This window comes from Danio aesculapii, chromosome 23 (assembly GCF_903798145.1).
Source record: "Danio aesculapii chromosome 23, fDanAes4.1, whole genome shotgun sequence".
Lineage (NCBI taxonomy): Eukaryota > Metazoa > Chordata > Actinopteri > Cypriniformes > Danionidae > Danio > Danio aesculapii.
Window position 1 is genome coordinate 9,892,837 of NC_079457.1, and position 15,306 is coordinate 9,908,142.

A 15,306-nucleotide genomic window follows, 5' to 3' on the forward strand; every position below is an offset into this window, starting at 1 on the left:
TGGGTTTTATTTGGGGTTACTTCAATACTGGTGCTAAATCGACACTTTTAAAATGCCAAAACAGTGCCCCAAGACGATAATTTTGAGCTATAAAATTATGGTGGATGACTCTTTTATTTAACAAAAAACAAACATTTGAATCATTTTAATTGAACAATATAATTAAAGTTTAAAGTATACATTCATTTATATTTTATCCATTTGAATTGCATTACTATATTTCTTTTGATCGTTTGTTTCTTAGCATGAATTTAAGATTTGCATTATGTAATTGATATTACATTAGCTTACTATTAAACTGTGGAAAGGTTTTCATCAAAATCAGAGAACACACCTTTTTCTAGGGTTGGGGCTTGTGACTCACTTACATGAACATCAGTAATCTAATTATTTGCCTAAATCTGAATGAGACAATAATTTGATTAAGGTGTTTACATGAGTTGCTTATGGAATCTTTTTGAATGTCTGTGGTCCTTTAAGGCAGTGTTTCTCAACCACGTTCCTGGGGGACCACCAGCTCTGCACATTTTCCGTATCTCCTTAACCAACCACACCTGATTAAGATCATCAACTCATTAGCAGAGACTGAAAGACATGTAATGGGTGTGACATGCAAAGGAGACATCCAAAACATGCAGTGTTGGTGAGCCTCCAGGAACGTGGTTGAGAAACACAGCTTTAAGGTAATCAAAAATCGCTGTTTACATGGTAGAATCTTAATCAGAGTATTGTCTTAATCATATTAAAATCAGAGTATTGGTGTCCATGTAAACGTACTCAGTGAAAGTGCCAGATGAAGTTGCAAGCTGTCAAGGTGACCATAGGTGAGAGTAGGAACATAGATTGACCGGTAAATCGATAAATCGACAGCTTTGCCTTTCGGCTCAGCTCCTTCTTTACCACAACGGACCAGTACATCTACCGCATTACTGCTACTGCATTGTGTGTGTGTGTGTGTGTGTGTGTGTGTGTGTGTGTGTGTGTGTGTGTGTGTGTTTTGAACATGCTCCATTTCTTTCTCTAATCTGCTCTGTGACAAAATGAGGCTGAAGTTCACTGAGAAAGTGAGGAGGAAAGGAGGTAAAGAGCATTTGACAGTGAAGTACAGTGAGCAGAGGAGACGATGGAAATGAATAACTGTAAGTAACTTTTTCCTCTGTAGAATATGTCGAGTGAGGTATCTCAAAGATGGTAATGCTATTGCTATGCGAGAACTTGAATAGCGTGTGATTTGAAGAATTATTCAAAATATGTACACTGTAAGAAGATAATCTTATTATACACATATTATAAATATTATACACAATACACGGGGCTTCTATTCGTTGTGGCACAGTGGGGAAAAAAAGTAGATGTATATACCGTTCTGCTTGTAATTTGTGAGTTTGTTGGTATAGCTTGAGCTCACAATGAATATCATGTTTCAAATTGTGAAATTATTTTAATGTTTTGAATGTGTTGAATGTTTACAACTCAGGTAGTAATTACTTCATTAAACCAGAATCAGAATCAGTTTTATTGCCAAATGTGCTTCACACACACAAGGAATTTGTTTTGGCTACAGAAGCTTCCAGTGTACATAAAGAGACAAGTGACCAACACAAAATAAATCTGAAAAAATAAAATAATAATAATAAAAAATGATGAACATTAAACAGATGCGGTTAGTGAAGAAACCTGGATGTTGAGTTGTATGTACAGATTGTTATAAATATACAGGTTATAAGGTGCTGTGTACAAGTGCGAATGTAGAGAGTATTGCATTGTATATTGATATAAGGTGCTGTGTACAAGTGCGTATGAGAAAGTATTGCACATATTTATTGCACAGTAGGGGAATATTTAACTGTTCATAAGGTAGACAGCCTGAGGAAAGAAACTTTTCCTGTGTCTGGCTGTTTTTGTGCTTGGTGCTCTGAAGCGCCGACCAGACAGTAACAGTTCGAACAGGTAGTGTGCTGGGTGTGAGGGGTCCAGAGTGATTTGAACAAATGAATTTGTTCCAATATATATATATATATATATATATATATATATATATATATATATATATATATATATATATATATATATATTGCAGGAACAAATCACATGGATTCCGATCCACTCAAATCAGATTCAGGCCTTGTTCATATGTGGAAATTTATAATTTATAATAGTGTAAGCAGGTAGATCGGATTTTCACCTGTCAAAGCGAGTCGCGCATCATTAAATCCCACAACGTATGATGTCAAGTCTGACGCTTTCATTTCAGAAAAGACTCAGAAAGTCCCAAACCTTAAATCTCATACACGAGGACTTAAACAGCTTTTATATTGTCATAAAGCACAGGTATTTAAGCACGTTAACGAGAGCAAGAGAGCGCAATGTCCACCACGTAACCAATATAAACTAATATAAAACTAGTGCATACATCACATGCATAAATCACGCCATGGACATGACATTAAGATGCCTACTGGTTTAAAAAAGCCTATATATATCAAAAGAAGATGGGAAAATGAGGACCTTTCTGTCATAAACTATAGTAAAACAGCTTGTCAAAAACTGCGAACATATTGCATACAGGAATAGAGAAAAGAGCACTCTTTAATTATTAGCTGTTAGTCAGCGCCCGCTCTTTTTTTTCCTGGTCATTGCGCCTTTTCCATGTGCTGTGTAAATGCAGACAAGTCACTTTTAATAGATGATGTAAGCAGGTCATCAAAAAAATCGGATATAGTCACAAAACCAGAATTGACTATCAAGATCTGCAGTGTAATTGCAGCCTTAGCGTCCCACTAGTGCAGCCACATCGCATTGTTATGAGTGTGATATTGTGTTATATTGCGAACAGTTCGACGCCATAATCGTGTATATAAAACAGAAAATCAAACACGTTTACTAGTGTCTAAAAACCCTTTTGTATTAGGAACTACTTTCTTCCACCATTCATTCACATCTGCAGCTGAGGTCAAAACAGCAAAAGACCAACGTCACTTTAGAGCTTGTGTTTGAATGATTCTCAAGCGTAATGTATAAAGTGATGACAAAACAGGTGATTTTGCTGACATTTTAAGATTATAAGGCTGAACTTGACAAGAAATGCCCTCCGTCTACAGAGATATCTTCTTACAGTGTTACAGTCTACAGTTCTCTGTTGCAATCGTGATACCACAATAATTAACCCCGAAAAAAGCAGCGCAATCACTAGCAGACTGCTGTTGTGTTTGCGATAAGGAGGGGTGTTCGGGGGTGAGGTCTCTGAATAACACTGTTGAGAACCGGTATAGGAAAGTAACTGTATTGAAATAGGCACTTATATTATATGTCCTTATAAATAAACTGCATAGTTGCAATCTATGAAAAAGAGAGAGATCGACTTTGAATATCACTCACCAGTTTAATAATGATTTGATCAGATGTAGTTAGAGAACACGCAGTTTTAATCTTCTAAGCAAGGGCTTATTATGCAGTCCTGGCGCAGTCTTGTGGATACACAACGTCAACTACCTAAGTTCTAAGTTATTAGAAATTAGTTATTAAAACTATTATGTTTAGAAATGTGTTGAAAAAAAATCTTCTCTCCGTTAAACAAAAATTGGGGGAAAAAATAAACAGGGGGGGCTAATAATTCCAGCCTGTTCTCACGAGAAAACGTAAGTATTTTACGTTTTGTGAGTTTAGCGGCTAATTCGAGTTCAGTCATACAAAATTTTACGATTTTAAAAAGGAGGCGTGGCACCTAACCCCACCCCTAAACCCAACCGTCATTGGGGGATGAGCAAATCGTACTAAAATGTACGAATTAGATCGTACGAATTCATACGAATTAGCCACTAAAAGTTACGAATTTACGAATCAAAAAGTTACGAATTGCCGTGAGATTGTGTTGATAATTCTGACTTCAACGATATATATATATATATATATATATATATATATATATATATATAAATATATATATATATATATATATATATATATATATACACACACACACATATACACACATACATATACACAAACATAAACACACACATTTACATACTTTTTGTAAATAAAAGGTGAGATTTTTTTCACAATGATTCCTCTGGCACATCATCTTATTATCTTTTGGGAGAAGCCGGTGTCATTTCCGGTCCAAAAAAAACTTGCTGGTTGAATAAAAGTAACTTTAATTGCCTTAATTTAATTTCTTAATTAATTGATTAATTCCACAGTCCTACTATTCACTAACACTTAAGTGGTTCTAAACGTTTCTTTCTTCCTTTGAACACAAATAATTTATTTAGCAAAAAAAACTGTTAGAAACATGTAACCGTTGACTTCCATGGTACTTGTTTTTAGTACTGTGAAAGTTATACAGGTTTTCAGCCTTTTTCAAAACATCTTCTTTTGTGTTCCTTAGAAAAAAGAAATTCAAACAGGTTTTTGACAAGTGAATGATGAGTAAATAATGACTTTTTCAGTTTTAGTTATACAATCACTTTAAATATATTCCACTAAATCCCTGTCTCTCCTTTTCTCTCCTCCTCAGTGCACAGTATAATCCGGCCCTACAAGCCCACAGATAAGTCTGCCGTTATCTCCCTCTTCCGCTTTGGCATTCTGGAGCACATTTACCCAGCTTTCTTCAAGGCCATGAGCCACCAGGACCATATTGGGGTGACCCTGAGTGTCTCTGTGGCCGGATATGTGCTCGGAGGGAGCTCGTACTTCCAGGCCTTTCTCTTCGGAGGAGCCTGGGCCTGTTTGGTCTACTACTGCTGCCACGAGATCTACCAAAGCAACCTCAACCGCAAGCTGGAGCTGGAAATGGCTGATATTCAGACTAACTTCTTGGATAACCAGGCCAATAACTTCTGGGTGGTGGAGACGGAGGTGTATGGGAGGACAAAAGTGTCTGGAATGCTGGGTGTAATTGGTGTGAAGGACGATGTTTTGAATGCTAATGCTAATAATGCAGCGGAGGTGTTTCAATTGATCGTGTCTTTCCAAAAGAGACGCAAAGGATTGGGGACTCAGTTGGTAGAGAAAGCCTTGGAGTTCTGTAAGGAACAGGGACTTTCTTGTTTGGCAGTAGAAGTGAGTTCTCCACAAACCGCAGCTATTTCTCTTTTCCGCAAACTGGGCTTTATTGAGACTTCAGTGCACAACAACACACACTCCAACCATTTGTTCTCAAAACTGGCCCGGATCAACATCATACGAATGGAGAAGCATCTCTGAAATGCAGGGCTGTTTAACTGAATTTCGATTTTGGCCTCCAGCAATTATGAAAAAACATTAATTCGAGATTAAACGATTATTAAAAAGTCATATCCCGCTTGTTTCCAGATGTCTGAATTCATTCCTCTCAAAGCTCATTTTCACATTGAAATCAACGAGCAAAAGAGACATCACGATTTTCTTGAACAATATTGCGATTTCGATTTTAATCACAATTTTGACACACAGAGAGGTTTTCCAGTGTGAATCTGAAACATATTTCCAAAGGAATACAATTAATGTTTTAACATGTCTGTAATATCTCTCTAAAACATGACTGTAACATGTCTCTAAAACAGACATATGGCAAAAACCTCGTTAAGGTGTAACAAATCGACTCTAGAACAGAGTGTGTGTACATGTATATATGTGTGTGTGCCGTCAAACACAAGTAAGGCTCTGATGTTCTGTTTGACCACATGTCAGAAGTAGTTGCATGTACTTTTGTACGTGTCCACAGATTTTTCTTGCCATGCATAGATCATATAGACTGCTCTTTGTGATGCTGCCGTGAAATAGGCAGTTCACAAATACTTTTTTTTGTGCGCACATGTTTGTTACTTAAGGCGCCTGGCTTGCGCGCATATTGGAAGTGACGCATGTGCGTGTATTCCAGGCACACCCAATTGAAAACATCTCTACATTCAGAATGCTGCAAGCGCATCAAAAGAACAAGAACTGAGCGATCAGGTTCATATTTTGTATTGAATATACACATTTTGGTTGACTAATTATCTCAGACGAACACAGAACACCCAAACACTGCAGTGCTTTGTAATTTTCTCCATAAATAAAACTTGCATCGGAACTGCAGCAAAGTTTTGTTAGTTTGTCATCCTCTGAGACAACAGTTTATGGGCGCCGAGCAAGGACAAAGGAGTGCGAGCACAAAGTGCGTTGAATGCTGAAGGAAGTGATGCACCTCGCACTTTCCACACAGTTTTAGATGCAGTACTGTATGTGTCTATTTGGGCACCAGGTCCTCTTGTGCTGAAGTCATCATTCCTGTTTATGCAGGCTATTTTTCATTAAGATCAGTCTCCTGTTCTAGCCCTCGGTTTAGGCATGGTTCAAATAGCATACAGCAGGAAAATCGTGCTGTAAGGCGATTTAGAAATCGTGGATGTTTAAATCGATATTTCGATACGATTTTACTTAATCACACAGCCTTAATGTAAAGTGACATTGCAGCATGGGATGCACTTCATTCACTGATGTATTTACATGAAACATCATGTGAAAGTGAAAACACAAACGAAACTTCGCAGCTCTTAAAGCAACAGTATGTTGTTTGTATTGGTGACGCTTCTCAATGATCCACAACTTTTTCAGCCATCATTAAATTTTTCAGGAAAGCTTAAATGCTTTCATACATGTGATTTTAAATGACATGAGAGGCAGTCTCTCTGCGATCGTTACAAATTTAAGATTAATCTACAAGTTTAAAAAAATGTATTAGCTTAATACGCGGGTCACGTGTGTTCCGAACCATAGGTTGTGATCCGTTATACCCCTAGTTACTACAAATCACATTGTTCTTCCTTAAAAAGATTTGCATGACAATCACAGCTTTGTTCAATCGCATTTTTCCGCCCATGTTATTGAAAAAGTAATTGTGACATCTCACATGAGGTTTTGGATTTGCAAATAAAAATGGTTTTCTACTTTACTGAAAATACAGAGATATATCATATATCGCCTTTCATCCCCAAAATACTGAAATATGAAATGGTAAATATCGCCTAGCTCTACTAGCAACAACTTTTTTTTGGGTAATTTTTCTAACTTAATATTGTAAGAGGCTAAATTATTATATGCGTTTGTTTATATGACAAAACATGTATTTTTGACTCAAGAAGGTCCATACTGACTCCAAAGGCAGATACTGATAAGATAAGGCCTGGTGTGTGGACTTTGGGGGTTTTACGATGTGGTCACATGTTGATTGGTCAGTTTGAATGTCTCAGCATTTGGACTTTAGTCACATGGTCAAGAAAGATACAAAATAGGTGGTAAAACGCTGCTCTGCTCTCTTTTCTTTTCCTGGCCTGTCTTTCCTGGTCTGCTTTCCTCCTCTGCTCCTCTCCTCCTCTGAATCTTCTCTAACTCTACTGTAATCAGGCTAACTCCTGTGCCTGCTCTCTTTGTCTCTCTCTCCCTCCCCCTGTGTCTTTCCTTCTACCTCTGGTAACTTTAATTTTACATTTAAGCTGGGTACAATTTATATCATATGTTTTATCATTTCATATTTGATCATTTTATACAGTTATTTTGTAACTAATTAAGTTGTAACCATAGAGAATTATTGACATTAAATCATCTCATTTTCAAGTATTTGTGAATTACTTTTGATTTAACATCAACACTTAACTGTTCCATATTGCAATACAATACAATCACATAATATCAACACTCTCCCACATTTATAGCTATTAATACTGATATAAGATTGCAGAAGAATGGTTTGACTAGAATGTACAGTTTTTTACCATCAATACTGATAACTTTTTAGTCATTCGGCAGAACTACAGTTCGAACCGCTGTGGATTTAAAACCCAATCCTACAATATCTTACATTGACAGTTTGTTGGCAAAAAAGACAACATTCTCACTTAAAAACAAGTAGCAATGTCAGTTTAAATCAAACATGACGTTATATGGGATCTAAACGACCACAAGCGGGAAATAATACAGGTATTGTAGTTTGATTTCTCAATATAGTTTGCTTTCTGTAATATAAACAGAAGCTGAGGAGTAAAACGTTATATAAAGTACTTTTAGCCATCCGAGAAAGGTTGAGTCTCATTGCTTCAGAGGAATTTGTGCCAGATGACCCATATGACCCTACTTAAATCTTAAAATACCACTGAAATGCAAAAGTGGAAGGAGATTTAACATTCCTGAAGAAACGGTGACATTGTGAGCCTATTGTGTCGATTAGAATAAAAGCTCTTGTGTTTACAACCACATAGCTGGAAGTCAAATCCTATTCCATTCAAGAAACACAGTTATTCAATCATCAGTACTAGTGCAGTGCTATTTTACTGGTACTGCTCAAGTTTTTCTGCGCACTTGGCTTTATATACCGTATACACATACATATTGTATTTGTACTAGAGTTGCATGGTTTACCGGTACTATGGTAGTATTGTGATATTCTGGCTCCAAAAATACTGGCGGTGCCACTGTAGTTTGTAAACAGTAGTATCGTCTTTAATGATCTATCTATAATGTTGCATGTGGAAAAGTCCCTAAAATGCTCACATGTTTGTGCAACAATAGGGTTGCACATTTTTATCAGCGCAATAGCCTAGTGGTTAGCGCGCCGACATATGGTGCAGTGGCATGTCAGGGCGTCCTGAGTTTGAATCCTGGCTCGAGGACAGTTCCCTACCTTACGCTCCTCTCTCTCTCCAACTTCGCTTCCTGTCTCAATAATGTCCTATCTAATAAAGGCAAAAAAGGCCAAAAATAATTATTAAAAAAAAAAGCATGTTTCTGCATGTTTTCTGACGCACACCTGAATCGGTCTATTTCTGTCCCTGTCAATGTTATTTAGTAGCAACAACAACTGCAACAATCTCTTAAAAAGAACAACCCACAAAGTGAAATTTTGAATTAATTTGGATTGTTACCTGATAAGACTGGAAACACTTAAACAACTTTTGACCACCTCATATAGCCTAATTTTGTTGAAAAAAGCCCTTTTACTAACAAATTTTGATTGGTGTAATTTGTATCTTTATTTGAATGTATTTTTTTGTTGGTCATTTCTTCTTTTTGGCTTAGTCCCTTTATTAATCTGGGGTCGCCACAGCGGAATAAACTGCCAACTTATCCAGCATATGTTTTACGCAGCGGATGCCCTTCCAGCTGCAACCCATTACTGGGAAACACCCATACACTCTCATTTACACACATACTCTACAGACAATTTAGCTTACCCACTCACCTATAGTGCATGTCTTTGGATTTGTGGGGGAAACCGGAGCACCCGGAGGAAACCCACGCCAACATGGGAAGAACAGGCAAATTCCACACAGAAATTCCAACGGACCCAGCCGAGGCTTGAACCAGCGACCTTCTTTCTGTGAGGCGTGAGGCGTGCGGCGTGCTGCCCCTTTTTGTTGGTCAGTTAGATAAACAAAAAGAACTAATACATTTTAGGTGAAGTGACGTGCGAATAATACTTTTTTCAATAATAATAAACATGAAATATAGTATTTCTGACAATTTTCTTTATAATTTGAGTTATGAATTACAGTATCGCATTACTATTTGGTATCATGATACTTTAGCTGGTATAGTACTATAAGATGAATTAATGGTATCGCGACAACCCTAATATGTGCACATACATATATACGGTGGGGAAAAAAGTATTGAGCATGTCACCATTTTACTCAGAAAACATATTTCTATTTCTATTTCTAAAAGTGCTGTTGACTTGAAATTTTCACCAGATGTTGGTAACAACGAAATAAATCCACATATGCAAAGAAAACAAATCTAATTAGTTTACAAATGAAGTTGTGCATAATAAAATGAAATGACACAGAAAAAGTATTGAACACATGAAGAAAGGGAGGTGTAGAAAGACAGTGAATGCCCAGACAGCAGCTGAAATCACTAAGTAGTTCTTCAGCAACTCTCTGCCCTTCCTCATTGTAAATGAATATTTGCTGCTTCAGTCCAACATCTACATTAGCAGGAGGATGAAGATGAAACCAGGGTGGACATTTCACCAAGACAATGATCCAAAACACTGCCAAGGAAACTCTCAAATGCTTTCAGAGGAAGAAAATCAAGCTGAGGATTGGCCTAGCCAATCACCTGACTCAAACCCAATAGAAAATACAAAATAAAGCTCATATTTGATAGACGAGACCCACAGAACCATCAAGATTTTTACACTCTGTTGAAGTCTGTGAAAAACTCACATGTGAGAAATGCATGTGACTTCATATAAGCAGTCATCACCAAAAAGCCTATTTAAAGTAATATGTTTCAGTATTTTAGTGTTTTCTCCTTGGGTTATTCAATTGTTATTACACATAACAATTTTTTTTTTTCATATTTTTTTGTTTGTTTGTTTTATTTTTATAATTGTGTTGTTTGGGGTTTTACCAAAATTCAGTTCAATTCTGTCAACAGCTGCTTTAGAAATATTATTCCCAGGAAAAAAACATGATGTGTTCAATACTCAGGGCTTGACAATAAGGACTGCCCAATGGCCCAGGACCAGCGTGCGAGATGCTCAGGACACTAGACAGGATGGTCACTGGCCCAATCGGGCCAGTGCTGCCTTGTCCCTAAAGTTTAATTAATCTAATCAGTATTGTATTTAAATTAAATCTATTTATGTATTTAAATATACATCTTCTGTAATATACATATATATATATATATATATATATATATACATATATATATATATATACATATATATATATACATACATATATATATATATATATATATATATATATATAAAACATTTTCAAGTTTAGTTACATCAATTGTCAGTTGTATTTATAGAAAGGTTATGCATAATAAAAAGTATATGTATACAATTATGGGTAGCGCAGTGGGGAGCACGATCGCCTCACAGCAAGAAGGTCGCTGGTTCAGTTGGCATTTCTGTGTGAAGTTTGCATGTTCTCCCCTTGTTCTTGTGGGTTTCCTCCGGGTGCTCCGGTTTTCCCCACACCCAAACACATGCGCGATAGGTGACTGGGTAAGCTAAATTTTCCGTAGTGTATGTGTGTGATTGAGTGTGTATGGGTGTTTCCCAGTGATGGGTTGCAGCTGGAAGGGCATACGCTACTTAAAACATATGCTGGATAAGTTGGTGGTTCATTCTGCTGTGGCGACCCCAGATTAATAAAGGGACTAAGCCGAAAAGAAAATAAATGAATGAATATTATGTTTGGCTTTTGACACATTATTTAAATTATGAGGCTAAGAAATAGCTATTAACTTCTTTTTTTGGTGGGGCCATAGAAAATTTTGGCAGGGCAAGTAAAAATCTGAACCACGGGCCTATGGGAAAAAAATCCTTAGCATTGAACCCTGAATACTTATTTTCCCCCACTGTATATATAGTGTATTGATGCATTGTTTCCTAAGAGTGACTGGCTGGAAAATGACTTATACATATATACATATACACACGCACACACGCACGCACACACACACGCACACGCACACACATTACTAGAGAGATCACAGACATCAATCATCGGCTCTGGTGGTATTAAAGCTCTGTCCAGTCGACAGGTGATGATCTGTGTTACTGAGCCTGCTTTCAGCCACTGGGATGGGAATTAGCCTCTAGTAATGACTTCCATCATTGTTATTCATACCATGGATATGGACGGGTTTTAAAATAATTATCTAAATTGCACATCATGACTTTAATGCATTCATATGCACATATATGCAAGGGACACCCATAATGTCAGGACAGAATGTCGTAGTGTTAATGCTGAATAATTGGAAGTGTCAAGCTGTGTGACTGTGCATTTTGGGGGTATTTACAAGTTAACATTGTTTCTTAAAGAAGATAGATATTATTTGATATAATTATTATTTGAAAGATATTATATTATTATTGAACACTGACATGGCATCAGTAGGCCCGCCAAAATAATCAATATATCGACTTATCGCACAACACATGGACATGACCTCTGTCATTTTTAGTGATGCAATATATACCACCCATAAATAAAAACCAATTCTAGCAACATTTTAGCTGATTGTGCAACATCTCTATTGCTATTGGAGGTGTCAGTGTCAGCATGGTTAAAAAACACTATAGTATTTACTATAAATTACTATAGTATTGTCACGGTCACCAGCGATCCAGCCTGTGCAGATCACTAACCGACTACAAATCTGCTGGTATATGGACTATGAGTTCCAGTCATGCAACACAAACACACACACCTGCTCCTAGTTTCCATTGGTTACACTCCCACAGCTGATGATGCTCATGGACTGATTACAAATACAGTTGAAGTCTTTATTTGCCCCCCCCCTTAATTATTTGCCCCCCCGTTTATTTTTTTTCTTCACAATTTCTGTTTAACGGAGAGAAGATATTTTTCAACACATTTCTAAACATAATAGTTTTAATAACTCATTTCTAGAAAAAAAGAAAAAAATTCAAAGGGGGGCTAATAATTCTGACTTGAACTGTATATACAGCTCACTTTAACACTCATTGCCGAGTCTTGTTATACTGATTGTTGACATTACAACACATTTTCCTTTGCTTTGTTTTGCCGTGTTAGACCCTTGCCTTGTTTTATTGTTTATTCCTGTACAGTATGCTGCCTGTCTTTTGACCTTGTGACCAATATCAAAAGTGGAAACATTAACAACTAATATAAAAATATATATCATTATCGTTAAATATACACTCACCGGCCAACTTTTGCCTTCAGAACTGCCTTAATCCTTCATGACACAGATTCAACAAGGTACTGGAAATATTCTTCAGAGATTTTGGTCCTTATTGACATGATAGCATCACGCAGTTGCTAAAGATTTGTCGACTGCACATCCATGATGCGAATCTCCCGTTCCACCACATCCCAAAGGTGCTCTATTGGATTGAGATTTGGTGGCTGTGGAGGCCATTTGAGTACAGTGAACTCATTGTCGTGTTCATGAAACCAGTCTGAGATGATTTGCTCTTTATGACATGGTGTGTTATCCTGCTAAAACTAGCTATCACAAGATGGATACACTGTGGTTTTAAAGGAATGGACATGATTGGCAACAATACTCAGGTAGGCTGTAGCGTTGACACGATGGTCAATTGGTACTAATAGGCCCAAAGTTTGCCAAGAAAACATCCTCCACCCCATTACACCACCACCACCAGCCTGAACCGTTGATACAAGGCAGGATGGTTCCATGCTTTCATGTTGTTGATGCCAACAATGGTGTGGTCTGCTGCTGTAGCCCATCCACCTCAAGGTTTGACGTGTTGTGTGTTTAGAAATGCTCTTCTGCATACTTCATTTTGCTTTGGTTATTTGAGTTACTGTTGCCTTTCTATCAGCTGGAACCAGTCTGGCCATTCTTCCTTGACCTCTGCCATCAACAAGGCCTTTGTGCCAACAGAACTGCCGCTCACTGGATATTATCTCTTTTTCAGACCATTCTCTGTAAACTCCAGAGATGATTGTGCATGAAAATCCCAGTAGATCAGCAGTTTCTGAAATATTCAGACCAGCCGCAGTTGCTGCCATGTGACTGGCTGATTAGAAATTTGTGTTAACGAGCAGTTGGACAGGTAAACCTAATAAAGTGGCCAGTGAGTGTAAAAAATAATTTTCGAGATTGTATTTTTGCCATATCACCCAGCCCTACTTTACACACCCCTGGCAACCCAGGCTGGCTTCAGTGTTGCGTGTCACTGACATAACCGCTTTCTTTTCACCGAAGTTCAAAGGCCGCCATGTCCAAAAGCAAAGGCTGCTACAACTGCCACTACACACATTAACCGGCTCATAACCATACGGTGGAATAGCACTTCAGATATGCTGAAATTCATAGTCGTCGTGAACACAAAGCGAATAAGGACATATAGAGAATTCCTTTTTTAGTCACATTATTGCTGTGCAGTACAGACAAATAAACGCTGCAATCAAACTCTTACCATTGTGTAGGACTTTTAACCACATTTTTTAAAGTCCTTCCCTTTACCCCTATGCCTCCAGGAAGAGTTAAGCGGTAGAAATGGGATTGGGCCTGTGAATGTGAAGCTCAAACAAACCCAGCAGTGTTCTGATACTACAGCGTTTACACTTTCCAGGAAATCAACCAATAAATGCTTTATGTATGGTTGTCTCAGAATATTAAGCTGGAGAATGGGTTCAAACATGGGAAAAATAACCCACAAATCAGCTCTAAACAGAAAGGCCATTTCTTACACAGTCATCTCTTGCCAGACATTAAAGCGAAGGGATAAAGGAGGTCTGAGAGATGCAAAAAGCACAGTTCTCTTTAATGAACTCACCCTTGGGTTTAAGTGGAACACAGAGAACACACACGCACACACACACACAGCAGTGAGTGAAAGGCGAGCATGGAATCCCAATTAATTCTCAAATATCTTTTATGTTTATCTGGAATTTTAATGGGTGTAAGCTGAAAATAAATCAGAGCTGTCAATTTAACCAGTTATTTCCAATTTTCCATGCCTTTATTATTATTATTATTATTATTATTATTATTATTATTATTATTATTATTATTATTATTATTATTATTATTACTTCAGGACAGCACATACGAAGAGATGAATCTAAGAATCAAGGACTTCCAGGACAAAACATACAAAGAGATGATGCCAACCATCGAAGGCTTCGAGGACAACACATACACTTAATACACAAATACACTACATTAAGCATGTTCACATAGGGTGATATCTATGTGTACATGCTTAATGTAGTGTATTTGTGTATTAAGTGTATGTGTTGTCCTCTAAGTCCTCGATGGTTGGCATCATCTCTTTGTATGTTTTGTCCTGGAAGTCCTTGATTCTTAGCATCATAATCATCTTCTTTGCATCTTATATGCTATCAAATTGCAGCTTAACTATGTCTGTACATAATAACTTATAAGTTATAAATATTTACAATATTTGATTGTAACTTTAACTTAATTTGATTACTGCAATATTGTGCACCAAAGCTGCTATGAAACAATAATTATTATAAAAAGCGCTATACAAATAAACTTGAATTGAATATTTATTATTATTATTATTATTATTATTATTATTTCTCAAACCACCGTACTGTTATACTACAGTTATACTACATAAACTTATTATTCTTTTTCCGTCTTCTTCTTCTTAGACAATTTTAAGAACACATCTTCTCCTAGACCGTTCATACTATAACCACCAAACTAACCCCAAACTTCCAAACAATACTGAATTAAGTAGCTATATCTCTTCCAACTGATCCGACCTACAGTTTTCCCAAAACTGACCCGTAAAATTCGGAAAGGTCCCATTGACTTAACACTGGA

At 37.1% G+C, this 15,306-nt stretch overlaps 1 protein-coding gene across 1 annotated transcript; it reads left to right on the forward strand.

Moving 5' to 3' along the window:
• Window positions 1-1,123: 1,123 nt before the first annotated feature.
• Window positions 1,124-5,211, forward strand: LOC130216821 (N-acetyltransferase family 8 member 3). Its single transcript, XM_056448706.1, has 2 exons — window positions 1,124-1,139; window positions 4,520-5,211. Exons 1-2 carry the CDS (start codon window positions 1,124-1,126, stop codon window positions 5,209-5,211), a joined length of 708 nt encoding a protein of 235 aa, XP_056304681.1.
• The last annotated feature ends 10,095 nt before the right edge of the window (window positions 5,212-15,306 follow it).